Consider the following 17,281-nt stretch of genomic DNA (forward strand, 5'->3'; position numbering starts at 1 on the left):
AATGCTAATTGTCACATCTTTGCTGTGAATGATCACAGGAAAGGGTGAGAAATAATGCAATTAATTCTTAGCGACACCAGGTGTGTCATGCACAGTAAGTCCCACTGGGCGAGCAGACGACTGCCTCACCGAGCGTGTAGCTTTCACAACAACCTTTTCAAAGTGGGGAGACGGAGCGAGGCGAGAGCGAAGCTTGCCTGCCTAGAATGACCGTCTCATCACTCGAAAACACTTTAGAACAAAGATAATTCATATTTCAGGTGTAATCGACGTGCTTTCAGACGGCAGCTCGGATTGAAAATTAAACACGGTCCCTCGTGAAGGACAAGCTGTTCCTGTGGCTGAGTTTTTTGTTTGTCTTTTTCTGAGGCATTGAAGAGAGAATAATGGATGAATCTCCTCTGACTCAGTTGGCTCACCTCCTACTTGAGCTGCACAGATGAAAGAGGGCCAGGCCAAGTTGACCAATCAGTGCCTTTAATCCAGGCATCTCCACACCTGATTAGATCCCTTGATTGTTTTGGCTGCTCTGCCAAGTCAAGGTCGGTTAAACTGGAAGCAAATGCCCTCACTATGCTCTTGATTAAAGAGACGCAATCATCAGCTAAAAGAAAGGCATCCAGCAGCCAGCTGTGTTTACTCCTAAGAGCCTTACATGATGCACTGTACTACGCAGACTGCACAAATCTGTCCTCCCTCAACATCTTTATTACCTCCATTTGTTTTTGTGTCACTGTCATGGCTATTTCTTATTGCATAAATAGTTTGTAAAAACGCAAGGCTCCTCATGTTCTCACCAAAGAATTCCAAGTTTGAGTTGATTTGCAACACAATGTAATTTCTCCACACATCCAAAAGGCAGTTACCTTTCCCGCAGCAAGAAGGGACTGTTGACCATATACTGTTGAATGGGAAGCAAAGCCCTAACATTACAGCAACAACCCAAAAAAGGCCTCTGGTAACAGAAAGTGAAGATATAAGTGCATCAATCTCTTCTACACCATACTTAATTCCACTCAAATGTTCAATTAGAGTCAAATGATGTATTATCAAGGTGAAAGAAAAGGTGAAGAAAATGGTATGCATCCGTTATTAAAAACCTGCACATGGTGCCTATTTAAAAATGTGATTCAGGTTTTTATGTTGGTGATTCAAAATTTCTCCTGTTTTTTAATATAAAAAATGAACGTCCTTTGCTTTAATGAGGAGCCTCCAAGGGTGTGAATACAGACCTGAGCAGAAAGGAAAGAGTGGGCGCTGGAATGTGTTCTGTTGAAAAGGCAAACTCATCTCCACCATGGTTTTAATATTTGGGGGTAAAATCGTCAGTAGCAATCTATTTATAGTTTATGTAGAATAAGCTTATCATTTTGTTAAAAAAAACATTTAATTACATTTTCTTGGGCATTTTTGTCATATCCAGATATGCAATAATGAACGCTGGGTAATATGTAAGTTGATCAATGTCAAGTCTCTATTTGATCATATGATAAGACGATAAATATAAGGTAGCTAGTTTATGCACAAAATCTGACAAGACTGAGAGCAGAGCACATCTGCAAACCAAAAATGTGTGCAAAAAGGACGGCAGGAGACTGTAGCTTGGATTCCTTTAGAACTAAATGGTGTGTGTGTGTGTGTGTGCATGTGTGAGTGTGAACAAGTTACTAGTTCATAACTAGTACTTAGCGTGCACTAGGGCTTATAATAAGAGTGTGTACTGGGGACGGTCTTAACTACCTCACGTCAGTGTTGTAGTTGAAACCACCTTAACTGAGACCAAGTCATGACAAAGACCACGGCAAAGCGAGATCGAATCAAGACCAAGACCAGACCAGAGTCCCACACTGCATGACCATACCCTAACCTTAGCCAAAGCGTCTAATCTTACCTCTAAAGCCAAGTCTGAGGGATAGAAACCTTGTGGGGACCTGATGGGACAAGAGTCCCCACTATGTAAGTGTGTGCGTGTGTGCGTAAAACACCGTGATGAAAACACACGGACCTGTCCTGGTGGAGTGGTTGCTCTCCTCCTGTTTGAGGATCTGGTTACAGTCCTCCTGAGCCTTCATGTGCTGAACCACCAGGGCGCAGTCTGGGTGGATGGCCTCCGTCTAAGAAGAGAGAGCACACAGAGTTACACATGAAAGCACTCGTCAGTCACTATTTAGGATGACATGAATGTCTTCAGATAGCAATGACAGTAATTCCTTTGGAAAAGGTCAGTCTTTAACAGAAGTCTGTTAGACAACGTTGCTACAATTAAACCAAAATACCCAATATAGAAACTTAACGATGGAAACTTAAAGACCAAAACCAAACCATAAAAGCTTTTTAGTCTTTATAATACAGGTGTAAAACAGGAGTGTAAAGCTGACATTTATAAATTCATTAATTTGTTGTCATCTTTGTGTTGAAGTGTAAGATGTTCAATACACTCACCCTCTAAACCTAATCCATTCGTCATTTTAGTAGCTTTACACATTAAAATCAACACACTAATGTAGAAAAACAATCTAATAAAGCGGTGTACACTGGTACTGTAGCTGGCACATAATTCAACTTATACTAAAGCTGATTCACACATTCAGCTACTGAAGAAGGATCTAATTGAATCAACATCATATTGGTTTGTAAACCTTCACACTGTTGAAAGAACCAAGTAAAGAAAAGGGATTCAAACATAATACGAGCACGGTAAGTTACATATATCAGCTTTATATTGATCCCTTAAACACTGATTCAATGGCACAAACATGGAGTCATTTAAATGCCTTTTATGTCTGCAGTGACAAATAAGCAGAGTTTGAAAGTCGAGGCTCTCAATCTATAAATCTTTGCGCTTTACGCTGATATGAGTTTAATCTAATCCTTGTTTAATACATATCGTTGCTCTACATCTTTCCCCACTTGAAAACCCAGTGGAAGTTGGTGGTTCGCTTGCAGTGATGAACCTCTGTACAGTCATCAGCCCCCTGACAGCTGTAACGTGGGAGTTCAACAACTTCCTCTTAAAGTCTTGACATCTACTGTCAAGGCTCCTCTGCCTTTCACGCCTTCTGAACATGAACAGGCGGAAGGACAGAAACCTGCAGACCCATATCGGCCTATAATAATCTTAGAAGATTACAAAAGATGCCAAGAAAATAAAGATTCCCGCAGCATCTCCAAATCAATCATTCGCAATCATGTCACAAAATGTATCTATTATGCTGCCAAATAAGAAATAATCCCTTTAATTGCTTTAAATGTGTCTGATTGATTTCCCTGATTCATGTTTTTTGTTTGAAATGTGTGAACCATTGCTGGTAGACCGCCTGCCAGTTGGACAGATGGAGACAACGCAGGTGAGCGTGACCTTTGACCTCATTCCTCTTACAGCACTGCAGTGTCCAGGATTAACACGAGAGGAGACGCTCACTGCTATCGGACAGACAACACCTCCTGGGATGTTGGAGGAGATCTTACCCTACAGCTGTCATGTTGTTGTTTCCTTTATGTCAATCTGTGTGTGGGTGTGTGTGTGTGTGTGTGTGTGTGTGTGTGTGTGTGTGTGTGTGTGTGTGTGTGTGTGTGTGTGTGTGTGTGTGTGTGTTTGTGTGTCCAGTGTGTATGTGTTTTTCTTTCATGAATCAGTTGTTGAGAAACAAAAAATAAATCTTTGTTTGTTTTGGGAGTCTCTACTCTGAGTTAGTGACCGAATTAAGTTGAGAATTTTTTTAATTTTTTTTATAATAATGCTAAACAGTAGCTAAATCGTTATAAAGTCAAATTAGAGCGGATTAAAATAAAAATGTATAAATACTAAACCCGTAGCATAAAAACAGACCCTGAATATAATCAGATTTAATAATAACCAATAATAATAAAAAACATAAAATTATGAAACACAACATAAAATCCAGACTGAAGAGATGGATTTCTTGTTTCTGTTTGAATATCTGTATTTGCAGCTGCTCTCAGATTCTCTGGAAGGATGTTACGACGGCTTGGAGCATAACAGCTAAAAGCAGCGTCAACAAATGTTTTTGTTCTTCTTTGTAGAAGAGAAGAGCCAGAGGATCTGAGTGGCCTTACTGGCTCATAAACTAAAAGCATCTGTGAGATGTACTCTCGTGCAAGGCCATGTAAAAATAAACTAATAAAAGAACTTTAAAATCAACACAAAAAAACAAACAGGTTGCCAGTGTAAAGATTGAATGTGCTCTCCTTTTGGTCTTAGTTAATACTCTGGCAGCAGAATGTGGAGTTTATTGTAGCTGGATCATTGTATTCTTTGGTAGACCAGAAAGAACAGCGTTGCAATAGTCCAGCATGCTCCTTATAGAAGTGTGCGTCAGTCTCTCTGTGTTGCTGAGAGAGAGAAATGGCCTACATTTGAAGATGTCATTTCTGTCTCGTAAAAACCACCCTGTCCCCACCTCATTTTCAGGAGACCTGGCTCCGTAAAAAGGTTCTGAGGGAAAGATAATTACTGCCTGGATTATTTTTACGTTTGTTTGAAATAGTTTTGCACAGAAGTTATAAAAAGCGCAGGACATTGACACAAAAGAATGAGGGGTTTGTCCTGCAACCCAGAGAATTTTTGCCTTCTTGCGAGCTCTTTTATAGGTTCCGAGTCTCAGGTTGGGATGTACTTCCTTATACAGTAAATCCAGACTGTTTGACAAATAACCCCATCAGTTCCTTACATAACACAGACCTAATATGCTTGGATGAAGCTGTAAGAGCAACGTGAATGATGGTAGAGGCTCCTCTTGTCAAATATCCTCCTTATTTTCCAACAGCTCTAAGTTAAGTTCTGTTATTTCCTATTTTAAGGATTATCTGATAAACCCACAGTGTACCCTAAACACGCAACTGTACATGAGCAGAATTGACTATAAAAAAGGTTAAATATTTCAATGATTTATTCAAACTGGGTGGCCCATAAACTCCTACATCATTAATAGCTTTTACTGACAGCTGGAACAAATGATTCTGTGTAGCTGAGAAGCTCAATCTGGCAGCGCAGCGTCACGGTGACACAAGACAGCGCAGTCATATCTGGCCCGCGGGTTTACGGAAGAAACCTCCTTCATACAAGCAAGATAGTAACATGATAGCGAAACATTGTGTCTTTATACAATTTAGTGACGTGCAGAGAATCTGGTGAAACTCATTATGAGGTGCTGAGCCTGGAGCGTTTCCCACTTTCATAGACGCAGAATTATTAAATCAGAAAAAAGCGTGTACGAGTGAAAATCTGGAGTCCCATTTGTGCATGCACTTTAACTATTGTAAATGTAGATCCTGAATGGCAACAGTTTATGTGGCTGCAATGTCATTTAAATTCAATCACTGTGTTAACCGGGTCATTATCGCAGGGCGCCGATAGCCTCCGGCAACCTTTACCGAGCTGCCATCATTTAAATTCAGAATTTCACAGTGATACAAAGAACAGGTAATCACCGGGTCTCTTATGTCATTAGAGAGTGTTTGTGTGCCTATTATTGGAACTTTAATGTTTTCAATTTACGTCTTTTTCATTTTTACGCTGATGATACACCGGTATATTGAACCCATCAAACCTCTCCTCTAGCCTCAATCAAAAAAAGGCCCCAAGCTGTAAATATTTTAGCAACATAACAAAGTCAGCCATCTGTCAGTTTACAGGCATCTCTAAAATAGCATCACTTCATTTCCGGACACACAAATCCTTCCTGCCTTTGATTACAGCAGCTGGATTACTGTCACTTGTTATTCGCCCCAAAAATAAAATAACATTCTTTAACTGGAGCACATTTCCTGCATGTTGACCTCTCTGCGCTGGTTACCTTTGGCCTTTAGAAATTACTTTAAGGTTTTACGACGTGTGTTTTAAGGTAGAGGCATGACTTGCCTCAGGCTGGAGACAGGATGGGGAGACATTTGTCGTCAGGGCAAGTTTAACATACAAAACATATGCTGAGTTTATGAATGATGATGCATTGTTATATATTAAACTACCCAATAGTATATATAAAAAGTAGCTCAACCTCTGCTGCTGACACATATTAAAACTATATTGTTTGACGCTAGTAAAGACAATTGTTTTGAATGTTCATTGCATACTTTTACTTGAAGGTTAAGTTTTCTTGTAAAAGAACAAAACATTCAGTGTTACTCACCATTAATGCATTGTGTGTGTCCTTTAGCTCAAATAAACATGGTAAATAAATGCCTTCCATTCCTTATGCAACAATTGCAAATCCAATATTAATTGGATTTGCAATTGTTGAATTAGCACCCGACTCTCAGCTCTATTGAACATTTTAGTGTCTTTAAATTAATTGTTTGGGTTTTTACGACCCACAATGTTACGTTTTGGTTCAGTCTTGGCGCTCTCATCAACCCTAACGTCAGCCACAGTAAGCAACTGTTTCCTGCGAAATAGCGTCAAAAACTCACTGTGCACTACCTGCCGAGCAACAAACAACAGACAAAGTAAGCTACAGCCGCTAGAGACCAACACGGTGCTGAAATGAGAGTGAATATTGGACTTACATTCATCTGGCAGAAACACAGCTTCAATTGAGGGCTAATGTTGCCCTCTGTCACTGGATGTGTAAAATGGCAACTGTTGCTATTACATGCGTACATAGTAAGCTCATATATGTTTGTCAACATAATTTTTCTTTATCTGTTTTTGAAATTGTATCACCTGTGGTGGACCGCATTGGACAAGAAAATCATGTTATGTAAGGTAATAAATTTGCAATTGGCAAACCTGTTTTTGAGAATGTATCACTTTAGATGTAATTACAGTGATCCAGAAGTTCAATAAGTGACATTAGACGTCCATTTTGCTGTCACCAGTATAACAATGATCTAACCGCAGGTTTCCGTGGATCGTGGTTATATCTGGACCATGTTCTTGCCTCCTGCCGTGGTCCTGCCTGACGCCCACTGCTTACTCTTTATTACCAGTAATCACATTGCTTGCTATTGCCGATACCATTACTGCTTCTGTTTTCATTGCCATTCTACTATATCCATTTCTGCTGTTATTAGTAATCATAATGTTTCCATCATTATAATACTTACTACTCTCATTATACGAATAATTTCTGTCATATGCATTGAATGTGTCGTAACTCTGTCATGTTGTTCATTCTGTACGCATGACATCTATCCTGGGAGAGGGATCCCTCCTCTGTTGCTCTCCCTAAGGTCTCTTCCTTTTTTTCTCCCCGTTAAAGGGTTTTCTTTGGGGGAGTTTTTCCTGTTCCGATGTGAGGGTCCCGGGACAGAGGATGTTGCATGTGTACAGATTGTAAAGCCCTCTGAGGCAAATTTGTGATTTGTGATTTTGGGCTATACAAAATAAATTAAATTGAATTGAATTGAATTGAATAATGGAAAGGCAGAGAGGATCATGTGATCACCTTCACAGTCTGTGGAGGACGGAGCTACTAGAATGCTGCAGGAATGAGTCCTAAAACCCAGAAATTAGTCACATTTTTGCCCCTCGTCTCGAAGTCAATATAGGTCTTTTGAATAGGTCATTGTTGCCTGAAATAAGGTCTGTGGTTAACACAGGCTGAAGAGATTGTAATGGTTTGTTCTACAATAGAAAATATGTAAGTAATACCCCTAGTGTACATTTTGTTGCTTTTTTCGTGTCTTAAAAAGGCATTTGCTTACAAGTGGCTAAATGAGACAACCAAACGTCATCATGCCAATCCCCCTTCACATCCTCGTTGTGCTCTTGCGACCGTTGTGTTGTTCGTTTGTAGTCTAACGTTTGCTTTTTACTCCGATTACATTCATGCTTCAAAAGTGATAAAACTGTGGTTCATTTGTACAGATTGTCTTGCTTAATAATCGTGTAAGTATCATAACATATTCTGCAATGATCTAGCATCCAAGGGAAAAACCAATGCGACGTTTACTTCATTGGTTGGCCTACAAAAACATGCAGCACTCTTTAAAGGGTCACTGACAGCATTAAAGGTCAGGAAAGACACGTCCCTAAACCAAATCCTCCATCTCGGTTTGGACTCTGGTGAAGCCTCAGGTGAGCACACAGTAGATGGAGAAGAAAAGCCTCCTTGGTGGCTTTAAATCAAGGTTCAAATAAGGATCAAATGCAATTCTTTACCTTGAATTTGCTGCACTGTGCGCATGCAGACAAAAATATTAATGCTTTCTCTTTGCTGATGTTTGTCTGGAGCCAAAGGCAGCAGAGTCAAGTGAGTGTCCAGTGTTAATAGAGTCACCAGACATCACTGGATCTTTTCTTTTCATTTATTGAATATTTGTTTGAAGTAGGCCTACACTGGTTGCTCCTGTTGATAGACGGAAGTCTCTTAGAGATATATGTTTGATTCATCAAACGCTATGACTTTCCTTATTAGGACACCAAAATGAAGCAAAAAGCAAAAGTCAAGTTGATAAGGCTAGTTGATAATATCTAGAATTTCAAACCACAGAATAGCCAATAATGGGGTGGAAATGGAAAATTGATCATTAAATCACCACCAGAGACAAATAAATCAAATAATATTGATCGTAATTATATTCAGACACATCAGACATCAGGAGCAGGTTGATATCTGCAGAAAACAGCTTCTCAACTGCACTATTTGTGTTTGGGAGAAAATATGCATTTTTTTTTTTCTTGGCATAAATGTGCAACAACGTATATATAACTTTCATTTTCCACTAAAATTTGTGCTGTCAACAACACAATAAAATATTGAAATCTAAACGTAAACATAAATGGTTTAAAAACAGCCCATGACACTAAAACAGTCATAAAATGTTGTGCCTCCCTTCTATGGCCCTCGGTATTCAATGAAACATGACTAAAACTGACTGAGGAGCGACACTTGTTTCTTAGTAGTAAAAATACAACACAAGAAAGAAGAAAATGACAAGTGAATAAACAAATACAGAAATTAACTTACAAGCACACTACACTAAAAGTAGCCATTATTATTCAAACTTACTCACCAATGCTTAATATCTTTTAACTTGTATGGATGTTAAGGAGGACAAAAGGAAATGTCGGTCTTATAGAACCTTGATGTCATTTCAGACCTTTGTGATTGGCAGCAAAATGTAATGATTTGTTCTGTGCACGTGCAGAAAAGGAAGAAAATATGTATATATACTTTTCAAAAATGAAATCAAACCTCCACCTGAACACGACACCACATCACGCCAACCCTATAAAGACCCAAAAGGTTAACCTGAGTGTTGCGCGTGGACTCACCGTCTCCCACACCACCAGCTGCAGGAACAGAACCACGTGAAGCAATGTGGCCATCCACCTCAACCACGAACATCCAGAGATGAACATACTCTGCAATAACATTCTCCAGGCTTGTTCACTTTGAAAACTACACGCAAAAAAAAAAAAGTGGAAATATGTCCGAGGACGATATCAGTCTTTGAAAATAAGAATTTATTTCCTTTTTAAAATTTCCAACAATCCATGAAGTGAGACGCTTGGTGGCCGTTTCCCGATATGAGTGTTGGCGGTTGTCTCTCCGGTGTCCGCAGGAGAAGGTCCGCCTTGCGCGCGGAGGAGACTGAGCCAAACAAGGTGCGCTCCTCCCTGAAAAAGACACAGGCGGAGCGGAGCGCACAGACGCTGCAGCGGCGCAGAGCTGCGCGCAGACACATGCGAGAGGACAGGACGTCCTCTCGCATCTTTACCTGCTCGACCTGCTCGATCTTTACCTGCGCACACAGTCTGCTGGAATCACTCATACACCTTATACACAGACCCACTTAACAGTATTTTATATCACAGATAGGCTGTCTCTATGATATATAACAACATGTATATTATCCTACATCTTTTTAAAAGCATTGATATCAAAATACCAGAGGCTAAAATAGACATAAGAACAACTGTTATATGTAGAAGAATTGTAGAAGATGGAACTTGAGTCAAACTTCTGATTCTAACGTTAATAATGAAAGACCAAACTATATGGTTTCATGTAAATATATGTGTTGCTCCCTGGGAGAAATGTCTCTCACAAAATGTTCATCGGTGCCCCTCTGAGTCTCCTACCGCTGCACCACGCTTTCAGCTAACTTTGATGTAAACCCACCTGCGTCATGTAAAAGCTCAGAGCAAAGGACGTAGGCTACCGCACTCTTTTCCTGAAGTGGTTTTGCTAAATCAAACCTCCCGTGAAGAGGGAAGTTTATTTTGAAAAGACGCCATGCATGTAACCAGTAAAAACCGACACGCTGTACCAACGTGTCCAAAAGCTGATACCAGAGGGGAACCTCGAGCATCAAAGTTTGAAGCTTCGGGCCACTGGCCAAGCGTCGGTATTCGACAAGTTGGGAGTGAGAATGCTGGATGTTGACCAACTGATGGATGATATTCACTGTGGCTTTGTTTTCTCTTGTGCAGTGTACATATGGCTGGGACTGAGTCCATTCTGGCCGTTTGCAGGCCACATATCAAACAAATACGATGATATTTACTGTAGCGTGCGTGTGTTTGTGTGTGTGTGTGTGTGTGTTTTGTCCTCTGGTACAGTAGCCTTGTCCTTGCAGTTAGGACACTTCATATAAACAATTAGAATAAACATAAACAGTGCAGGTTGACAGCAGCCAACGGAGCGGCAATGTGTGTGTGTATGTGTGTGTGTGTGTGTGCGGATATGTGTGTGTAGGTGTATGTGTGTGTGTGCTGGAGACACCTTGCACCCTGCAGAGGTCGGTCGATGACAGACGGGGCCTTTGGCTTTTCCACCAGACCACCAACAAAGAATTCCCTGCAGCGAGCAGCACCTGTGAGAGAAGAGTGGGGGTGGCTCTAATGCAGGGATTAGGCTGCATTTATTGTTAGCTTATGATTGTGCTTCATGAATATTTAATTGCATACATTCTGGAGCCTGAAAAAGACTCAGAATAGTGCTTGGATGTGTGTGTTTATGTGTGTGCTGTGTATTTATCATGTCGTTGAAACAATCACCCACGTGCCCAATAAATATGAATAAGATTTCTCTGTATTCCATATGGAGGACCTTTGAGCTAAAATCAGAATCAGATCAGAAACCGTTTATTGCCAATGTATGTTGCACATACAAGGAATTTGTCATGGCTATGATTCTGGTTATGATTCTGTCAAGGTTAGGATAAACCTCCAGGGAATCAATGTGAAACGTCTTCAGGAGTATAGTAGTATCAGTGTGTGTTTGTGTACATAGACGTAAGGATGTATCTGAGTCCTTGACTTGGGGACAAACTGTCCTCCTTTCTGTTATTTTCCACATCTGATGTCCCAGTTCATTTCTCTTTAAACCACAACAATTTATTTTTCCTTTATTTTGTTTTGTTCGCATGTAAGAGGGGATTTAATCAAGTTCTACATGACATCACAATGCAGTATCATTAGAAGCCACCTGAGGTAGAACATTTTATAAAATATATAATTCACTCTCTCTAAAGTACAGATTTTTTTTATCTAATTTTTTCTTGTACATATTGTACTATGAATGAAACTGTTTCACACTAAAAAAAAGTTTCTTCTCCAAATCAGGGGTTTAGATAATCTGGACAAAAACACATATCTTTATTTATTTTTAAATCATTTAACAGTACCCTGTGTAGTCTTGACCTCTGGTGCTATATCGCTTTTTTTTGCAGCGTGTCCTAGTTTTTCTTTGTTCCGTGTAGTGCATGCGAGACACATTCCTGCCAAACACTATCCCACTGATCTACAGGTGAAGGTAATGTGCCAAGAAATGAGAAATGCACCAGCGAAGGCTGGGAGGAAGAAGACTGCAAGCTTGTAAACATGGGTGTAAACTACAAAAAAAAAATCCACTTCGCAAATTTTGTATGAAGAAGAAAATGCACTGACACGTTTGTTGCACCTTTCACTCACTATCATAACTAATTCAAACATAACTTTTAACGTTGGTTTATAAGAAAACTCCACAGCGCACCTTTAATATGTAAATATAAAAATATGAGAGGTTAAAGAAGACTCAGCATGTCAGATTTAACAGGATGAATAGGAATAAATCAAAAGTGTGATGCTGACAGTTAAGATTAAAGAGTAAGGCAAAATTATCAGATGTGCCGTCAACAGACATCTCTGACCTTTGACCTGGACCCCTGCTGCTGACTGCTCTGTTTGTCCAAATCGGCTTCTTTGTGGATTGGTGCTGGCTTTCAAACATGATTTCCTCCGTACAGTGTGTGTATGTCTGTCTGTGTGTGTGTGTGTGTGCGTGTGCGTGTGTGTGTGTGTGTGTGGTCATTGCTGGTCACCTGCTGTTTGCAGCTGCGTGTCCCCAGACATCCCACAGAGACGCTGTGAGGCTCTGGACTCTAAACAGAAATTGATGGAACAGATGTGTCACGTATCAACTGCTCACCTCTGGGATTTCATCGCTACCCTTATCTGATCGAGAGCAGTGAAGAGGAAAAGTTGTTCTGTGTCACTTTCAGTCATCAGGTATAGATTTGGCCAGCTAGCTGCTCTCAGTCTTGTCCTTACCTGCAGCACTGTCCATCACTAATAACCGAAAATATTACCTCGGCAGCGATTTCTTTATTGGACGACATAATTGGTTAATGACATTTTATCAGCACATCTTACAAAGACAAAGCAAGATCAGTGCATATGGTGCTTGACAAGATTGTGCATCTTTAATGAGAAAAGATAAAATCACATGATCCTAAAATAGGAAATAAGACTGTCTTGTATTTCTCTCTTTGCAGTGCAAACAGATAATGTTTGGCGATTTTTGAGTTGATGTATCCAAATTAAAGGACAAAACCTGTCGTTTTGGGGATGATGGTAAAGAAAAAGCGAGCTGCATTCTGTCACGACAAAGCAGTTTTGTTGACCCATCAATCCACCTCGACCTACTCCTCATATGCAGACTTTGTCACTCTATTACAACGTCACCTTTGCTCCTATTAAAAATTCCACGGCCACAACGGGGCTTTGCCACTTGAACGTAAACACATGTCGTTCCGGGGCGCTGACTGAAAACACTGATGCTGCCGTTCTTCTAGAAAGGGCAGTCTCTCACAAAAACGTATGCTGTTACTCAAGATGCGTTAATCCCATAAATCTTCTGCACATGGACTGCAGTCTTCTGGAGGACTCATGCTATGCTGCTCAGCAGAGACAAAAGGCCACAAAAGGCCACAAATGTCAGCGCGCAACCAGCTGTGGCCACGTGATGACCTCAGAAAGAGTCAATACTGAAGCAGGCTTACAGCTTGGGTATCCGAAAGAAGAAAATATAGCCTATAGAAACTTGTGGTCATGTGACGAGTACAAAATAAAATGGTAATTGATGTTTGTCGTAATGGTGACCACACAGTGCGGTTGCTGCTCGCCGATAAGACAGCGGATGAAGCGCGGCTCAGCTTGGTAGCTTGTCCTTCTTCAGTGGGCGTGGCCACCCGCCCGCTGTTCAGCTCATTTGCTGTAACAAGTGTTTTATGACAGCGTTACACTCCCTGTACGCTCGTTATCCAGCTAGCTAGCTTGCTAATTCCATCAGGCTGTAATGCTACACTGGTTGCAGCCAATGGGCCGAACAAAGTTGCCACTCATCTGTCGATAGCAATGTGCTTTCCTATGCTGTGAGAAAGCTGTGTGGAGGAAGCATTAAATTGTTACATTTTGCTCATTCACTGGTTCTTTATGCTTCGCAATGTTATTCCACTGCTCGTTGTATTCACTTATGCAAGTCGCGAACTCACCGAGGTGAGGTTTTTGCATTAAGTCGGTTTAGTTTGTACGGAAGTTAGCACGCTCAGAGCCTGCCGCTCTGTGCATCCTGCTACGTTGATTTAAATGGGAGTGTCCATTCTACTCTATTCTTTGGGTAATTTTCTCCCCTTCTTTCACAAAAAAAGCCCATCAAATGACTTGTACCCGCATGTGTCTATCCACTATATGTGTCCCTGTTGTCCTTTTGTCCTTTTCTGTGCAGTGGAGGTATGTCCCCGTCCTCCTGATGTCTGACTGACAGGCCGCTGCCCTTTGGCGCACGTTTCATTGACACACAGAACGCGATGACCTTCAAACTCCCCGCTGGAATTTATGAGGAGACACTGTGTAAAGATGATTTGAATGGTAATACACCAGGAGTCATCATTATGTAACATTTCATATTATTGCTTTTAGGCCAGATTGACTTTTAAATGATCTTCTAAAATGACTTTACTGGAAGGCAATTCACCAATCTTCACCTTTTTCCAGTTTACTCCTTGTCGTCTCTTATTTATTTGCCGTTTGTTTTTATGTTTCCGGCTATAATTTACTGTTTTATTTCATGGATGTATAGATAAGGTAACAAAAATAACCACGTAAATGCAGCTCTGTATATATACAGTATATATATATATATATATATATATATATATTTATATATAGGTTGAACAGAGGGGATACAGTCAATGTAAATGGGAGTCAGTTCATGTTTGACATGCATTAAACTGCTGTGTGATTTTGATGTTTAGTTGACATGTGAGCAGCGTTTTTTACCAATGATCTCACAGAGCCATTTGAAGGTCAGATTTAATTGATTCCCAGGGAGAAGTGTCCAGCCTGAAAGAGCTTTTGTATTTGCACATCTGACCCAGACAGTCAAAGATGTTGCGGACACGAGGCTAATTGAAATAAGTAAGCAGCTTATTGAGGAGTATTTCACCCCTACATCTTGCAGACAGGATGGTCAGTTTTGTGAGTTAGATGAAAGAGGAAATTATATGCACTTGGTTTGAGCGATTAAAGAAAGATGTTGTTCAGTAGAATAAAAAATATGATTTATTTTTGATGAAAGAGTCTACAGCCGGGATAGCTGTCTTTGTGTAAAAGGGCAGAAGTTGCTCTTTAAGATGAATTTGGATTCCTCGCTGAATCCCTCCTGTTTTGGAATGAACACACACAACTTGAATGTGATCAGAATCACTTTGCTCAGCAGGACTGAGAAGCTTCATTTTGTTTTTATTGTGTGTATGGTTGAGTCCAAACAGTATGCTCTGCAGATTTCCCCAATATTTGTTCTCAAAGCCCTAACGCAGTGGAGCTGCTCTCACAACAGCAGCATCATTAAAAAAGAAACATGATCAGAATCATCTTTCCCCGCTGACTGAGAGGAACCAGTCAGAATAAAAAGTCTGTTCTCTCCTCCCCTCGTAGTCTCGACCGAGGTCAGAAGTCAGGACGAACAAAGAAAACTGACGAGCAGGTACACAGACTCCAATTAAAGATGTCCGCTGTCCGCATCAATTTTCACCACAAAAAAATAGATGTTTTTTTTTTTAATAGCAGAAGATTTTAACACTGATCGTCTGCCCCGATGACCCCGACAAATGATTATGACTTTTATGAGGTTTATTTTAGATTAGCATATTTAGAGATATTTTGGTGTATACAACAGTAGTTTATATAACAGAGACTTAAGTTGTTGTTCCGGTTAGTTTGGGGACAGGAAGTTAGTCTACATGCGGGAGTCGAAGCAAGAGGTTAGTTCACAGAGCTGACTGCAAAGTTAAAAGGTTTACATGCACACTGACATAAGAAGAAGAGCTGTTAAAAAATATTTATTTCTAAACAGATGTTTAGAAATATACCAACCTTGAAAATATGGTATTTTATTGAAAGTACGAAAACATTGGTTTATTTCAGGGACTTTCTTTTTTATATGATTTTTAGAAAAAAATGTATTTGTTCATATTCCAAATAAACTGATAAATTGTCTTTATGTTTTAATACACGTATAATAAATATAAAAAAAGATATAAAAATATCTGTTTTGGGTGCAAACAAAATGAAAGTGCAAACAAACTACCGATTCTTTCAGTCAGTAGAACAAATGTTACAGAAGACTCCTGTCGCTGTGAAACCTGCAGCTTCGCCACTGCTCCCGTGTTAAACAGTAAGCCCACAGCCTCTCTTCGGTCTGACTTGTAAGTAGCTGATTTAATGAGCATATCAGCCTGGAGACAGACAGCTGGCTCCTAATTATAGCCTCATCCAAAGCTTGACTCTTGTGCCTTTCAGAGAGGCTCGTTGATCTCCTCGTGTGTCTCTAAAGAATCGAGCTCTGGTTGCTATAGAGTTTCAGAGGTCTCGCTTTAATCAGATGAGCGAGTCGAAGCATGTGCGCATTTCCTCCCTTTCTGATGATGTCCCGTAATTGAACATGCAAAGCCCCCAATTAGTCATCGTTATCTCCGAAGTACGTAAACACTTTTCACATTCTTTCCATTAGGGTGGCTGCCAATCACTAAGGTGATTTGTTCATTAATGTGCAGCATCAGATTCAAGAGCATGTCACCATATGTTAATGTGCATGGAAACTCACCTTACACCAGCACTGAATGCAGCTGTAATTTCACGTTTACAGGTAGTAACACCCCCACTCTCATTTATGCTCCACATTTTTGAGCTCATGGTGGTTCATCTGTTAGTTAATGAGCCTGATAATCCGACTGAATTGCCATTTTGTTCATTCATTCATTGGATCACTGAACACATCTGAGACGTGGGCAGTGATTCAAAAGTCAGGCTAAACAATAGTTGAGTTGATACCTCAAACTCAACTATTGTACAGCTTTCTGCAATACAAGGGAGGGAAGTTGGGCCACGAAATAAGAAAACAATGTATTTGTGTTTTGGAGGGTTTTCCCTCAACTCCTGTTTCTTACAATGAAATGATGAAACATAATAAGAATGTATCACACATTGCATCCTAAATTGTTTCCTCATCGATGTTGTTTGATGGAGGATTCGTCCTCTGGGGACCACGAATGTACGTGCAGAATTCCGTCCGATCCATCTTGTAATTGAGATATTTCAGTCTGAAACAAACATCTAAACACGTTGTTATACAATAACAACACATTTAGATTATTCTGCCGTCAGACGTTTGTGCTCTCTGAATGCTTTCTACATGTGAAGTTAACACAATTTTTGATTTCACTCGTCACTGCGTGGTAGATTTGAAGAGATGTTTGTGGCAGCTTTGGTTCTGCCGTAGAGACATGAATCGAGCTTTGGGGAAGTGAATGCATGTTTCTCAAAGTGCCAATATTAAGGTTGCAAATCAGTGACTGCAGAATCCGCGATACATAAAGTGGGAGATTAACAGAAGACGTGCAGCCTGTGGGGGAATCGATCAGTGGTTTCTCACTAAAAGCCATGTCTCATGGAGCCATTATGAGTAAACTCATCTCTGTTTATTGTGATGGGTCAGCTGCTGTCCCTCAGGCAGCCTTCTCTCTGAGCACGACAACAGGCAGACATGCTTTA

At 40.3% G+C, this 17,281-nt stretch overlaps 1 protein-coding gene across 1 annotated transcript in view; it reads right to left on the minus strand.

Annotated features, from left to right (window-relative positions):
- The window catches only part of ghrhrb (growth hormone releasing hormone receptor b), a 31,835-nt gene extending 22,166 nt beyond the window's left edge, over window positions 1–9,669 (minus strand). Inside the window, exons 1-2 of the mRNA XM_076088707.1 lie at window positions 9,239–9,669; window positions 2,006–2,114 (exon numbers count right to left, since the gene is read on the minus strand). Of these exons, the coding sequence (XP_075944822.1) occupies window positions 2,006–2,114; window positions 9,239–9,340 (211 nt within the window). The 5' untranslated portion in view covers window positions 9,341–9,669. The remainder of the gene's footprint in view (window positions 1–2,005; window positions 2,115–9,238) is intronic.
- Window positions 9,670–17,281: the final 7,612 nt, after the last annotated feature.

The sequence above is a fragment of the Anarhichas minor genome, unplaced genomic scaffold, assembly GCF_050575085.1.
Source record: "Anarhichas minor isolate MPS153535 unplaced genomic scaffold, ASM5057508v1 ptg000010l, whole genome shotgun sequence".
NCBI lineage: Eukaryota > Metazoa > Chordata > Actinopteri > Perciformes > Anarhichadidae > Anarhichas > Anarhichas minor.